Source organism: Lipotes vexillifer, unplaced genomic scaffold, assembly GCF_000442215.2.
Source record: "Lipotes vexillifer unplaced genomic scaffold, Lipotes_vexillifer_v1.1 scaffold935, whole genome shotgun sequence".
Taxonomy (NCBI): Eukaryota; Metazoa; Chordata; class Mammalia; order Artiodactyla; family Lipotidae; genus Lipotes; species Lipotes vexillifer.
The window spans coordinates 3,088,286-3,103,952 of NW_006777895.1; the positions used below are offsets into that span (position 1 = coordinate 3,088,286).

Here is a 15,667-nt window from a genome sequence, read left to right on the forward strand (position 1 = left end):
GGGAAAGAGAAGATAGCGAATATTAACCGAGTATTCAGCCAGGTGGGATCCATGATGAGGGACGCTATAAAAAATTATTCCTCTGGTATTGTTTATAATAGTACTCATTTCTGGCTCCTTAGAGGCTTCCAACAGCATCTTTTTGACAAGAAGACCTAGCCATAGAGAAGAAAAACAATGCATAAGCTATTTTCCTTCCCTTATTAAAAAAAAAAAAAAAAAAAAAGGCAAACGAGAAATACAGAAAAAGAGATGCTTTCATTAAAAAAGTTTAAACAATAATTCTCTGTAGTCCAACAAACAGGGCCTTAAAATATTAACACTTAGTAATGTGCCCAATCCTCTAAAATATATAGCACAAGACTACGAACAACTCATTGGTAAAGCAGATGTTACATCACAGGATGCACTCTCCCGGAGAAGAGAGTTAGGCCCTGCATGTTGGGTTCCATCAATGAAGTGCATATGCAGCAGCCAGCCTCCCCACCTACCCACAGCGGCCCACTAATGACCACTCCGTTAGGACAGTACTAATATTTAAAAAACCCATAGTCTCACATATCCACTGGGGAGAAAACAAAGCTGCTGTGGGAAAATGCACCTAGGAAGGCACCTTCTTTTCTGTCCCCCAACCTGGGCTTGGAGCTGATAGGGAAACACAGAAGTAACATGGATGGTACACAGTTGGTCTCTGAGGATACAAAGGGCTACATCCACCTTTCTCTCAGCAAAAAGCCCAGACTCAAGAGTCAGCAGTCCTGAGCATTTCATCAGATAAACTAGGCCAAGGGCTGCTGAAAGGCCCTCTGCAAGGTGGATGGTGAACATTTAGCACTGGACTGGGAGTGGGCTGGGAGAAGCAGGGGATGTGGCTTACTTAGCAAGCACTGGGACCAAAGAGGGGACACCTGTGATCACACCGCCACTTCTGCAGGCCTGGGCGAGGGGTAAGCAGGCATGCAGGGGCTGGGGCTGTGGGCACAGGAGCAGTGACGGACTCTGCGGTGGTTGGAGAAACAGGGAAGAAAGGGGAGGCCCTGGGACCAGCCAGGAACGCTGAGAGATATTTACAAGTTGGGCTTACATATGCCATGGACATCTTCTGATATTTACTCATTATCAAGCTTAGTGCTTAATGTAAGCATTAAGTTGTCAAACTCATTTTCTTTTTATATGGTTTTTTACTAGTTGTCCCCTCTTAGAAAAACAAATAGCATGGAAGGAGCCATAGCCAAAAACATTAATTTAGGGGGGAAAAGGGCTACCAATAAACAAAACAGAGAGCTTGCATGGCTGACAACCTCACAATGCTCGCTTGGCAACAATGAAACATACTTACCTCCCATGCTATGTGATACCCAAACCACTGGCCTGTCCCCAACACCAGCAGCTCTGAGCTTCCTCAGAAGTTCGTTGCTCCTGAATGCAATGGACTTTCTGAACAAAATGAAAACAGCAGGTATGACAGGAGGCTATTGATTCCCCCTGCCCCATTTTTGCTATCCACGTTTTAAGGCAAGATCTTTTGTTTATTGGACCAATTCTACATGCTACACTTTGGAGTCAGGAATACCTCTATTCTCTCTGGTTGATTCCTGCAATTGCTCATTCCCCATCTAACTTAGTCACACTGGTATAGGTGGGAATATTTATGAAACAAGCATTGTTTAGGCATCTAAAACGTATCGGGCAATTTTCACGGGTCAAACTTGGGTCTTACCCCATTGCCCCCACCACTTAGGGTGTGCGTCCCTCCTCATTAGGTGGCCTGACAAGACAAGGATCAGCGGAGACCATGATGTCCTTTGCGAGTTCACCTGTGGAGTCAGCTGTCATTGCTGTTTAGTTCTACTTGTATTTATGTTACAAACACTAAGCTTTCATCATTTTGGTTTGTTACTTAGAAACAGCACAAAGCTATTAGAATCAGAATTCAAATAAGTAATTTTCAAACTAAAAGGGAACTCTAAAGCTGTCTGGTCTGGTAGTTTTAAACTGTATGTGGAGAATCCTTTCTTCGAAATAAAGGTTTATGCGAGCTCCTCTGGGTGACCTGAGCAAGGAGCCCTGGGGTCTTGCCCACTGACCCTCAGCACCATTCCTCTGGCACCTAGGTGGGGGTCATTCATATATAACACTCCAGACCAACTCCCTCCATTTGTAGACCAGACTTCCCACACCAGTTTAAAGACCTAAGATGGCTAGTGAGTCAAAGGCAGAATTGGCTATAGTGTAGGTCCTGAAGCCCAGAAATCGCGCGCTCTCTCCTGTATATACAGTTGGCACATACGATGTACAAGTGACATAAGGAGCCTACATTGCTCAGCATCTCTCTTGCCTTCCTTTAGGTGGTATGCTTGTGAACACAAAAGCCAAAAGCCCCATGTTTACTTCCAGGAATTAAGTAAACTTTGCTCTTGAATCCATGGTCCTTACTATGAGAATAGTTTTAAGTGAACCATGTTAGGAGCCCAACATTGACACTATATCTAAGCCTTATATAGTTTCATTACTTATAGCTAACTTCCTCTATAGGGAAGAGAAGAAAGGTTAGGTTAGTTTTCCATAAGAAAATCCTGTCTGTGGCCTCAAAGATAAAACCCCCCTCCATCCCAGAGGGCCCACTTGTGGCCTGGACCCTTCCCCCTCTGTTACCTTTCCATAGGGCACCTTGCTCTCCAGTCGCTAAGGCTGGTGTCATACTCCACAGATATAATTCGGAGAGCGGGACAGTCTCTTGCTAACCATGACTATGTAAAATAAAAGGTACAAAAGGGAAGATATGAATTTCCACTGTTCCACTTATTTCCTAGCAATTGAAATTTGTAACTAAAGGACCCTTGTAATACTGACAACTAGTAAAAGACTGCATTGGAGTAAAGTGTAAAGGTGACTAGAAAAATAACTCCAGCATTTTATCTTTTTATATCTCTGCTCATAAAGTGATATTGCATAAGGACTATGCAGGTTTCAAGATAATATTCTCAATTTTAATCTGCTATAGCCAAAAGCAGGGCCTGTTTTTGGAGTCTAGATCAAATTGGCTTTTTGAAAGCATTTAACAGAAAGCTGTGATCTCAGGACAGACAGAAGAGTGTGACAGAGGTTAGAGATTTGACCTGAGAGCTCAGATACTAATTACAGTTACAGTTCTGTCTCTGGGGATCCGAGGTTTATCATCATCTCCATATTTCAGTGTCACCAGAGAAGGAGTGCCAACCACTCTTTCTGCTGATAAGCCCTTGTGAAGGTGGATAAGCAGAAGTGGGACAAAGCCCCAGGAACTATTTATACATATTTACAGCATCAGTTTTCACTGAGCTTTAGATAAATTTCACTCAATAAATTAATGCCAAAGTTTAGGCTCTTTAGAAGAAATAATGTCAAAGAAATCCAAAGCAGATACTTCTTCAAAGTCTTTCTATTTTTATAATTATTAAAATCACAGAACTAGCCAGCTGTTATTAATATATTATTTATTGAATTATATATATGTATTTTTTGAATTATATTTTTAACAGAAGTGAACTATTTTACTGGCCCTTGCCCTTTGCCCATTTTTTACTTAACAGAATACTCTTTTAGAGTCATAGAATGTACCGTAAATTATACAACACAGAGTGATAAGCCCAGTTGTTCATGTAACATAATATAAGTGTCCCTAAGGAAAAGAAAAACTGCATGGAAAAAAAATCCCAGTAAAAAGAGAAAAGCAAGCATGTCACAGTGAGGACTCTGAAGGCCGGTGACACAGCAGTGTGTCGGGATGAGGGTGGCCGACCAAAGGTAGCCGCTTCCTTACCTTGGGCCAGCATGTTGTATACTTGGTTTCATCCTCTGAAACCTTTTCAGTTAAATCCTGATCATTGTCCTGCTGGCGCCACGTTTTGAATGCTGCTCCCATAAGGCCATGAATAAACAGGACATCTGCTTTAATGGGCTGACTAACAGGGGAGAGAGTTTTTAAAAGAAGCAGAAAAAATGCATTATTACTTTGATAAGAATCTACACAGCACTCTCTTTGGATGGTGCTTATTTTAGCAGGTTTATATGACATAAAATAAACTTAATTAAGGCAAGCTTTATAAGCACAGGTTTGCTGAGGAGCCCTAAAGGAGTTCTGGCAAAGACATATATGCAGTGTGCTCACTGCTCTCTCTGTAAGGATGTAAACACAACTAGGCAGGCAGACCAACCAAAACCAACTGTAATGCGCTTAGTGATCAATGAAGGGACAGATGTCATAGATTACCCTCCAAAGAGTTCCATGAGAATATTACACAAATCAATAAAAGTATTTAAGAAATTAAATCATATGCTAGTGTAGTTTCAAACTCAGTATGCATGAAAAAGATTGTTTTTATCAAGGAAAATGATGTTTATCAGAAACAGAGCAAATGAGATTTTAAAGTAACATATTCTTTCTTTGTATACAACATTTAAAAAATTGCAATAGTATATTACTTGCAAGCTATTTATAATACCCAATTATGTAACACATATAAAATACATTATCATATTATTTTATTTACAAATTAGAATTAACCAGGAAATCTACTTTTCAAGTTAAAAAAATGTTCTTGCTATTTTCTGAGGTATTAAAGTGCCTGACAAAAATCTAAGAAATGTGTTATGTTTTCATTATGGTCCTTTCTATATTTATTGTCTTAGCAATGATACAACTGGAAATAGTGACCAGAAATAACCTTAAGAAAACAAACAAAGAAAGAAATAGCCTTAAGCAGGAGTATGAGTCAAATTTATTACAACTTCTTCCTTCCGATACATGCTTTTATAACCTCGCCTAAGCTTTCTCTAGTCCCTTGAGTTCTAGGCCCAGGCTGACTTGGTTGCCTGCATGTAATAATTTCCTAGTTCCTTCTCATCCAGACCAACCTCTACAACCCTAACCAGTTAATAACTTAGATGTACATGAAAAATGTAATGAAACAAAGAATATGCATTACAGAGTTTATGTGAGACACGTTATAAAAGGTGAATGCAGCCTTCCTGAAGGTAAGCCACTGGTATAAAATAACCCTGGTAATTTAGCTAGTTCCATACTTTCAAGACAGCTTGCAATTCTTCTGAGGTTATTAGGGGCAAACTGTTTCAGTAAATAAGGTATTTGACTTATTTGTAAGGTATTTAACTTATCTAAATTATGCAGAAAGAAGTTAGAATATTAAGCCCCTGAAGCATTATGGCCCCACAGGGACAAAGCGGCTCTATCCTGCCTTCTTACCTTGTGCGGTACTGGGGGTGCAGCACGTACACGCCGTCCTGGTACTTATCTTGCACAGTCTCTCGGTCTAGGTTAGCCAGGGTTCTGGCGGCGTGTGAGGCCTCCATAATGTGGTGGGACTTTATTGCTTCTACCAGTATGGAAACCCAGCCTGGTGAAAAGAACATATTCCCTAAACACCAGCACTAATCCGTCTCAGGCTATTGAGAGGTTTTCAGGCTGAAAATGATGGGAGGAAGGCAAACCTCAGCATCTGTCTACGAGAAAAAGCCCTACCACCACAATTACATTCTTCCCGAAGGCCCCCTGGGTCCCACAACACAATGCCATGATGTCCCCAGCCAGGTACACCTTAGGGATCTCAACGAAGGTTAAGAGCCATTTTCTTTATTTAGAAAATCTAACAGAAGTTGTAATTACTAGAGATGAGGCCATAAATGGTAAGAAAATGTCATATTTTGCTTTAGCAAAAATTATTAAACTCAGTGAGTTAATACTAGTTATTTCATTCTGATTGGCAGTCATATTAGCAGCCCTTAATAATACATGAGTGAGTAGTTTCTTAATAATGAACTTGTTTGACAGACAAAAAACTTATAAAACCTGAGGTTCAGGAAGGAAAAACTCATTTTTTAAAATTGAAGTATAGCTGATTTACAAGGTTGTGTTAATTTCTGCGGTGCAGCAAAGTGACTCAGTTATACCTACATATATATTCTTTTTCATATTCTTTTCCATTATGGTTTATCTCAGGATATTGGGTATAATTCCCTGTGCTATACAGTAGGACCTTGTTGTTTATCCATTCTATATGTAACAGTTTGGAAGAACTATTTCTTAAAGGGAGACAAAGAAATACTTTGTGCAGTACAATTTCATTTATTTTTTATGTTTTTGTTGTTTAAAACAGTGTATTGCTTTATGAACATAAATATGTAGGCAAAGTTTATGCTTGTGCGTGCGTGCACACACACACACACACACACACACACACAAACACACAAAGATCTAGAAAGAGGCACCCAACTATTAAAGTCACTGCCTCTTAGGAGGGAGTTGGGGTTGTGGAGGGCTCTGTATAAAGCTGGGTTTAATTTTTTGCTGTATCTGTGTTCTCCGAAGTATTTACAATGAGAGTCTATTCATGTATTATTTAATTTAAAATAAAACAAAATATGGGCTTTGAGGTCAGAGAGACTTGAGCTCAAATTTCTATCCCTTGCTTACTTGCTATGGAAACTCAGTCAAGTTACGTGGCTCATTTGACCTGAAGGAAGGTTCTAATAAATTAATCTATATAAAAACTGCCATTTCCAAGCACAGCAGGTGCTCAGTAGAGAGCAGCTTGTCCTCATGTCATCCTCCCACTTTCGGTGGCAAAAGTGTTGAGAATCACCGTGATGATAGGTGGCCATTATTTAAGAATCCAAAAGAAATTTCAGACCCAATAATTCTTTAACAATACTCTAATTTGTAATATTAGAAAATCCCTCTTCAAAATCTCTTATAGAATGCTTTATAATAATTAATGTTTTAAAATTCTACCTACAGAGATATACAAGTATGTTATTGGTACGTACAAAAATATGGCTTTATTTTTAATGAAGTCACAAGAAAGGAAACACAAGAGAAAGCACGACACAAGCCATTTCTACAGCATTTTTTAGTTAGCAAAGTATTTTTACAATGCCTGAGATGCTTCACCTAATGCTCCTTGGAAAACTTGTGTCTTTCTTAAATATTTACTGTTTTTAATTACATAACTTCTGAATACATTTTCATTGTAAAAATAAACAAACAAAAATAGCACTTAATAATGAACATCCCATTTTAGCACTCCCATCATTTCCCAATTCCCACTTATATCCTCAGAAGTAATCAAAGTTAAAAGTCTGGTGGACATCCTTCCAAACCTTTTTAAAAATTCAGTTACATACCTATAATTTATATATATACACTATAGCTCCATATGCTTTTTTTTTTTTTTTTGCCTAAATGGAATTATACTATTCCTACTGGCCTGTGACTTGATTTTATACTTCAGCCATGTACACAGACCAGTACCAATAATGAAATTGAATCAGTAATAAAAAAAAAAACTCCCAACAAACAAAAGTCCGGGACCAGATGGCTTCACAAGTGAGTTCTACCAAATATTTAGAGAAGCATTAACACCTATCCTGCTCAGTCTGTTCCAAAAAATTGCAGAGGAAGGAACGCTTCTGAACTCATGCAAAAAGGCCAGCATCACCCCGATACCAAAACCAGACAAAGATATCACAAAAAAATAAAATTACAGACCAATATCACTGATGAACATAGAAGCAAAAATTCTCAACAAAATATTAGTAAGCTGAATTTGATGACACATTAAAAGGATCATACACCATGTATCAAGTGTGATTTATCCCAGAGATGCAAAGATGGTTCAATATCTTCAAATCTATCAGTGTGATACACCACATTAACAAACTGAAGAATAAAAACCATATGATCATCTCAAAAGATGAAGAAAAAGCTACTGACAGAATTCAACAGCCAGGGGACTTCCCTGGTGGTGCAGTGGTTAAGAATCCACCTGCCAATGCAGGGGACATGGGTTCGATCCCTGGTCCAGGAAGATCCTACATGCCGCAGAGCAACTAAGCCCGTGTGCCACAACTACTGAGCCTGTGCTCTAGAGCCCACAAACCACAACTACTGAAGCCCACGTGCCTAGAGCCCATGCTCCGCAACGAGAAGCACCGCAATGAGAAGGCCATGTGCAACAAGACCCAATGCAGCCAAAAATAAATTTATTTAAAAAAATAAAATAATAAAAATAATTCAACATCCATTTATGATAAAAACTCCAAAAAATGGGTATAGAGGGAACATACCTCAACATAATAAAGGCCATATATGGCAAGTCCACATCTAACATCATACTCAATGGTGAAAAGCTGAAAGCATTTCCTCTAAGATTAGGAACAAGACAAGGATTCCCACTCTCTGCACTTTTATTCAACATAGTTTTGGAAGTCCTAGTCACACCAATCAGATAAGAAAAAGAAATAAAAGGAATTCATATTGGAAAGGAAGAAGTAAAACTGTCATTGTTTGCAGATGACTTGATACTTTATACATAAAAAAATCCTAAGGTGCCACCAAAAAAACTACTAGAGTTCAACAATGAATTCAATAAAGCTGCAGGATACAAAATTAATATACAAAAATCTGTTGCATTCTATACACTAACAATGAACTGTCAGAGAAATTAAGGATTTACCACTTACCATTTACCACTGCATCAAAAAGTATAAAATACCTAGAAATAAACCTACCTAAGGAGGTAAAATACCTGTACTCGGAAAACTATATATAAGACACTGATGAAAGAAACTGAAGATGACACATACAGATGGAAAGATATACTGTATTCATGGATTGGAAGAATTCATATTGTTTAAATGACCGTACTACCCAAGGCAATCTACACATTCAATCCAATCCCTATCAAAATACCAATGGCATTTTTCACAGAACTAGATCAAATAATTTAAAAATTTGTATTGAAACACAGAAGACCCTGAACAGCCAAAACAGTCTTGAGGAAAATAAACAGAGCTGGAGGAGCCATGCTCCCTGACTTCAGACTCTACTACAAAGCTACATTAATCAAAACAGTATGGTACTGGCACAAAAAGAGACATACAGATAAATGGAACAGAATAGAGAGCCCAGAAATAAACCCACACAATTATGGTCAATTAATCTACAACAGAGGAGGCAAGAATAGTCAATGGACAAAAGACAGTCTCTTCAATAAGTGGTGCTGGGAAACTGCACAGCTACATGTAAAAGGATGAAATTAGAACATTTTCTTACACCATATACAAAAATAAACTCAAAATGGATTAAAGACCTAAATGTAAGACTTGAAACCATAAAATCCCTAGAAGAAAACATAGGTGGAATACTCTTTGACATAAATCATAGCAATATTTTTTTTGGACCTGTCCCCTAAGGCAAAGGAAACAAAAGCAAAAATAAACAGCACCTAATTAAACTTAAAAGCTTTTGCACAGCAAAGGAAACCATCAACAAAATGAAAAGACAGGGCTTCCCTGGTGGCGCAGTGGTTGAGAGTCTGCCTGCTGGTGCAGGGGACACGGGTTTGTGCCCCCGTCTGGGAAGATCCCACATGCCGCGGAGCAGCTGGGCCCGTGAGCCATGGCCACTGAGCCTGCGCGTCCAGAGCCTGTGCTCCGCAATGGGAGAGGCCACAACAGTGAGAGGCCCGTGTACCGCAAAAACCCAAAAAGACAACCTACTGAATGGGAGAAAATATTTGCAAATGATATGACCCATAAAGGGTTAATATCCAAAATATATAAACAGCTCATACAACTCAACATCAAAAAAAACCCCAAAACAACCTGATTAAAAAATGGGCAGAAGACAGGAATAGACATTTTTCCAAAGAAGAGGTACAGATGGCCAACAGGTACATGAAACAATGCTCAACGTTGGGAAATGCAAATCAAAACCACAATGAGATTATCACTTCACACCTGTCAGAATGGCTACCATCAAAAAGAACACAGCTAACAAATACTGGCAGGGATGTGGAGAAAAGGGAACGCTTCTAAATTGTTGGTGGGAACGTAAATTGGTGCAGCCACTGTGAAAAACAGTACGGAGGTTCCTCAGAAACTACAAACAGAATTACCATATGACCCCACAATTCTATTCCTGGGTATATATCCAAATAAAACTAAAACACTAATTTGAAAAGATACATGCACCCCAGTGTTCATAGAAGCACTGTTTACAATAGCCAAGATATGGAAGCAACCAAAGGGTCCATCAGTAGATGACTGGGTAAAAAAGATATTGTGTGTGTGTGTGTGTGTGTGTGTGTGTGTGTGTGTGTGTGTGTACACACACACACACACACACACACACAATGGAGTACTACTCAGCCATAAAAAGAACGAAATTTTGCCATTTGCAACAACATGGATGGACTTGGAGGGTATTATGCTTAGTGAAATTAGTCAGATAACAGAAAGACAAACACTGCATGATACAACAGAAAGACAAACACTGTATGATATCACTTATATGTGGCATCTAAAAAAATCTAGCGACCATAACAAAAAAGAAAGAGACTTACAGATACAGAGAACAAACTAGCAGTTACCAGTGTAGAGAGGGAAGGGGGGAAGGGCAAGATAGAGGTATGGAATTAAGAGGTACAAATTACTATGTATAAGATAAATAAGCTACAAGGATATATTGTACAGCACAGGGAATATAGCTGATATTTTACAATAACTATAAATGAAGTATTATCTTTAAAAATTGTGAATTAGTATGTTGTATATCTGAAACTTCAGCTATACCTCAATTAAAAAATACATTAAAAAAAGAAAGGTAAAGCACAAAGAAAAAAAATTTGGGGAAAGACATGGACAGAGTCTCAATGACTTGTGGAACAGAATCAAGAGATTTAATATACATAATTGAAGTCCCAAGAGGAAAGAAGAGAGAAAAGGGGACAAAAAAAAGAATATCTAAAGATAGACAAGCTGGAAAGTTTCCAAATTTGCTCAAAAACATCAACTCACAGATTCAGTCAGCTCAGTAGACCCCAAGCAAGATAAATATAAAAATAGACTAGGCACTTCATAGTCAAACTGCTGACAATCTAAAAAGAAGACAGGAAAAAAGACACATTTCATATAAGAGAAGAAAAGTGGACATAAGAAGAGACTTCTCATCAGACAATACACAGACACACACACAGAGCATGGGGACAGAAGCCTGCTCTTGGTGTCTTGGAAACATGCCCCCAAATTGCTGCTTTGTTATCAATAAAAGGTTGATGTTCGGCTTGGGTCAAAAAAAAAAGAGAGAGAGAGAATGGAATGATATTTTTTAAGTGCTGACAGAAAAAAATAACACACTGTCAACAAAGTACTCTTTATCCATGGAAAATAACCTTTCTCTGGATAATAAAATAAAGGCAAAGTCAAGACATTTTCAGAAAATGAAAGGTGACAGAATTTGTTGCTGGCAGATCCAGGTCTTTAGGATGAAGTGAAATAATATCAGACGCAAATTTAGATAGAAAAGAAGGAAGAGTGCTGTATATTATAAACATGTAAATAAAAAGTTTTCCTATGTTCTTTAAATACCACTTGACTGTTAAAACAAAAATAACAACAATATATTGTGAGGTCTATAACATGTGGTCTATAACATATTATGGTCTATAATTATGACAATACTACAAAGGATGGCAGAGTGTATAAACTGAATTATACTGTTGTGAGACTCTCACGTTATATACAAAATGGTATAATATGCATTTAAGATAGACTGTAAAGGAGAAAAAAAGAAACAAAAACCAGACAGGGGACAAACTGCAAGAGCAAGACAACAGACACAACCAAACAATATCAATAATTACATTAGAGTTAAAGAGACAAAACACTTTAATTAAAAGGGATTATCAAGCTGAACTTTTTAAAAAAGAAGCAAGTATGTGCTGTCTTAGAGACGTACTTATTTTTAGTCGCAGAAAAATGAAAGCAAAAGAAGGGAAAAAGACAAAAGATATGCAATGCAAACAGCAAGCATAAAAAAAAAAAGCCAGTATGGCTATTTTAATACCTGACAAAGCAGACTTGAAGAAAAGGAGTATTACCAGTGATAGATACAATACTTAATAATAAAAAAATGACCATTTCACAAGGAAGAAAAATCTGATAGAACTAAAGGGGGAAACAAATTCACAATCACAGCTGAAGAATTTAACACGTCTCAGTAATTCATTAAACTAGACAAAACTCGGTAAAGATCTGGAGAAGATTTGAATAATATGATCAACCAACTTGGTTGAACTGTTATGTATAAAACACTTCATCCAACAACTACAGAATATTCCTTCATTTGAAGTGCACACAGAACATTCACCAAGACAGACCATAAAATGGGCCATCAAATAAGTGTCACATTTCCAAAAACTAAAATTTTACAGGGTGTGTTCTTTGAATGCATGCAATATTAAACTAGAAATCAAAGACATACGACATCTAGACAGCCATTAATATTTGTAAGTTACGCAGCACACTTTTAAGTAACCCATGAGACAAAGAAGAAATCATAAGGGAAATTAGAAAATATTTCAAACTGAATAATGATGAAAATACAATATATCCAAAATTTGAGGGATGCATCTAAAGCAGGTTAGAGGAAATTTACAGCTCTAAATAGCTATATTAGGAAATAACAGTAATGACTTTAAAACACGTCTTCAAATTCTTTTGACACCATTCTCATCAAGAGGTGATGGGTCTAAAACCCCTTCTAAATCCCTTCTCCTCAAATATGAGCTAGCCTTAGTGACTAACTTTTAATCAATAGATCATGGCAAAATTTACTTCCAGTGCTTGACTATAAAAGGCAAAAGAGCTTATACCTGTCTCTCTCTTGGAACATTTGCCCTTGGAACCGAGCCATCAGGCTTTAAGGAAGCCCAAGGCGAGTGTTGAAAGAAGCCAGTGCCCCCAGCCCTGGCTGAGCTCCCAGCTGAGAACCAGTACCAATTTGCAAGCCATGTGCATGAGCAATCTTCAAAATGTATCCTCCATCTCACAGCTGAGCTGCCCAGCTGATGCTGCATATAGCACATAAAGGCCCTCTCTACTGAATCTTGCTCAAATTTCAGATTCATGAACAAAATATATGGCTGCTGTTTTAACCAGTGAGTTTTAGGGTGGTCTGTTACACAGCAACAGATTAAATGAAACAAGAAAAAAGGTTAAAATCAGTGATCTAAGTTTCTACCTTAATAATCCATAAAAAAAGAGGAACAAATTAAACCAGTACAGTAAGTGGTCCTTTATAGAAAAGTCTGCTGATCCCCGAATCAGATTTCAGCAAGTTAAAACTTCTGCTGATCAAGACACTCTTAAATGTAAATTCAAAAAAAAAAAAAAAAAAACAGATACAAGAAAAAAATGTAAATTCATCATTTCTAATAAATATTGTTGAACATATGCATGTATATGTGCACATAGGTATGTATATTTATTTGTGTATATGCATACATATATTTGTATATATCACCCTGCTTTTTCCACTGAAACAGCCCAGAAGCAAAGACACCCCAGGAGCAATAAGCACATCTAGACAGTACCCAGATCTTGGTCTCTAAAATTCATTCTCTACTAAAAGGAAACAGGATTCTTTGAACAAATGAGCCTAGGACATCTTGTTATACTGGAAAGTAAGGAACGCCTCCCAAAATGATGTGGGCATATCAAAGGACACAGGAGCCAATTTGCTGGTCTCCTACTAACCAAAGCTGAGACAATCTGGCATCAAATTATTAAGTACAGTAATAAGTTGTAAACTATTAAAAAATAGGAAACCATGTGCCCATACTGATAGGAAGGGAGGGAGGGATAGAGAAGGAAAGGAGGTAGGAGAGGGAAGAAAGGAAGGAAAGAGAGAAGGAAGGAGTGAGAGGGAAGAGCTCTTGCTTACAGTAGAATGCCAGATGCTGAAAAGTAAATGAGGAAGGGATGCTGCAGTTGGAAAATCACCATTGTGCAACCATCATGATAAAGACTGGATTAGGCAGGAATTTTCATCTAAAGTACCTCCCCACAGGTGGTTTATTAGTTGCAAGGGGGAAAATCAATTATACAGTGGACTTCTTTTTAGTCTTACTATGCCTCTTGGTTAACCAGATCATATAAAAGATAATATAAACAATTAGATGGTCATCATGGGAAAAACTGCTCTCCTGTGACTGTCCACACACTGATTATCTTAGGTGTGGACTACCCACGTCTCAAGCAATTCCTTGCCCTTCTAAAATGACATGCTCTAAGGACCCAAAACTACCCTAAGCAAAGTCTTAAGCCTATTGAAAAATTAGCGTAACATGAATGAGGGGTGGAGGTGGGAGAAGAACAAAGGACTGGACCCCAAATACTCGGCATGTAAAGTTATTACCTGAGCGAACTATAGTAGAATGAAGATGTTCATTCAAAGCCATATTTCCAAGGATACGCATTACATTTCTCTGTACTTTAGGACAGTCCTTGTGAAGTTGGTACAGCCTCTGCAGTAGTTGTAAGCCTCCATTTGCTTCAATTTTATCACAATGTGTGGGTATCTAGCACAATAAATTAATGAAAGCTCACTTTATGTTGCACAAATTCACTAACCAGGTGACACAGCATGCTGGTGGGCAGCCAGGTGGCTCCTGCTCAAGGAAGAGACCCAAAGAGACCCCCCCAAAATTCTCAGCTCAGCTCAAATAAATAAGCAAACCCCTATCTGTGTGGGAAGTGCTTTAAAATCACTGAAAAATTAAGGCCACTAGGACTTGTGACATTTTTATTCTTAAAGTTATTCTACTTAGTTCTTGGTTGGATGTAACTACAATGTCGTTATTACAGAATTGTTTCAATTTATACTGATACTTTGATTGGCTTGAAACTATCTTAAAAGGTTCTCTACGCTTGAGAAATCTGCCACCTGATAACAGGAAATAATCCCCCTGTGTAAGTGGCAGATTTTGCTTCTGCCTACAAGAACTCCCATATAGAGATAAGCAACATCTGTGGCCCTACACACTACCCCACACAAGCCCACAGCTATGGGGCTCTTCTAAAATTCAAGAGCTGGAATTTTTTTTTAAAGAGGAAGATCAAGGAAAATTTAAAAAGAAAGAAAGAGGGATGTGAATTTTTAATGGGGAAAAGAGATAAAAGAAAGCCAAAGGAAATATATACATTAAGGTAAGGTGACAAAACTGACCAACAAGCCATTACAGTCTGCCAACGTCACTAGCACAGCCTTGCCTCTCCCCAGCACTTAGTTTTATCACTTATATCACTTATGTGATATCATGTCATGTATATGCAATGATTGTCACTCTCTAAATTTTTATTAAATTTTACCACATTTTATATGCATTTAAAAAGTATGCCTTTTAGACATATATCAAGTGAGATATGTACTATGTTGAGAAGTTTCTGGAAAGGTAACTATTACATTCCATGCACTGGACATTCTACTGCAGATGCACCTATTGTTTCGGAAATCAGTCATAAGTCACAAAAAATCAAGCTTACTTTCCCACATTCCCTTTTTAGTGTGTTACCACACTAATGACTCTGCTTTGTGCTCGATTCCTAATTCCACCCGTGGGAACTGAGATGACCAGAGAGCACCATGCTTTTGTGCCATGTCTAATGGTTCCCAATGAAACTGGAGCGCTTAGAACCTCTAGGATGGTGTTTCTCATGATGTGGGACAAACCAACTCCATCGGCCTCACCAGGGATGCCTGTTACAAATGCAAGCTCCTGGACTCCACCTCACATCTACTAAATTACAACTGCTAGATGTGAGCAGG

At 38.1% G+C, this 15,667-nt stretch overlaps 1 protein-coding gene across 1 annotated transcript in view; it reads right to left on the reverse strand.

Annotated features, from left to right (window-relative positions):
- Positions 1-15,667, reverse strand: part of SERAC1 (serine active site containing 1) — a 44,609-nt gene that overhangs the window by 3,597 nt on the left and 25,345 nt on the right. The window contains 6 exon segments of the mRNA XM_007451353.1: positions 1-155; positions 1,340-1,437; positions 2,656-2,750; positions 3,803-3,944; positions 5,246-5,396; positions 14,258-14,420. The exon segment at positions 1-155 is cut by the window's left edge and continues 9 nt beyond it. Of these exon segments, the coding sequence (XP_007451415.1) occupies positions 1-155; positions 1,340-1,437; positions 2,656-2,750; positions 3,803-3,944; positions 5,246-5,396; positions 14,258-14,420 (804 nt within the window).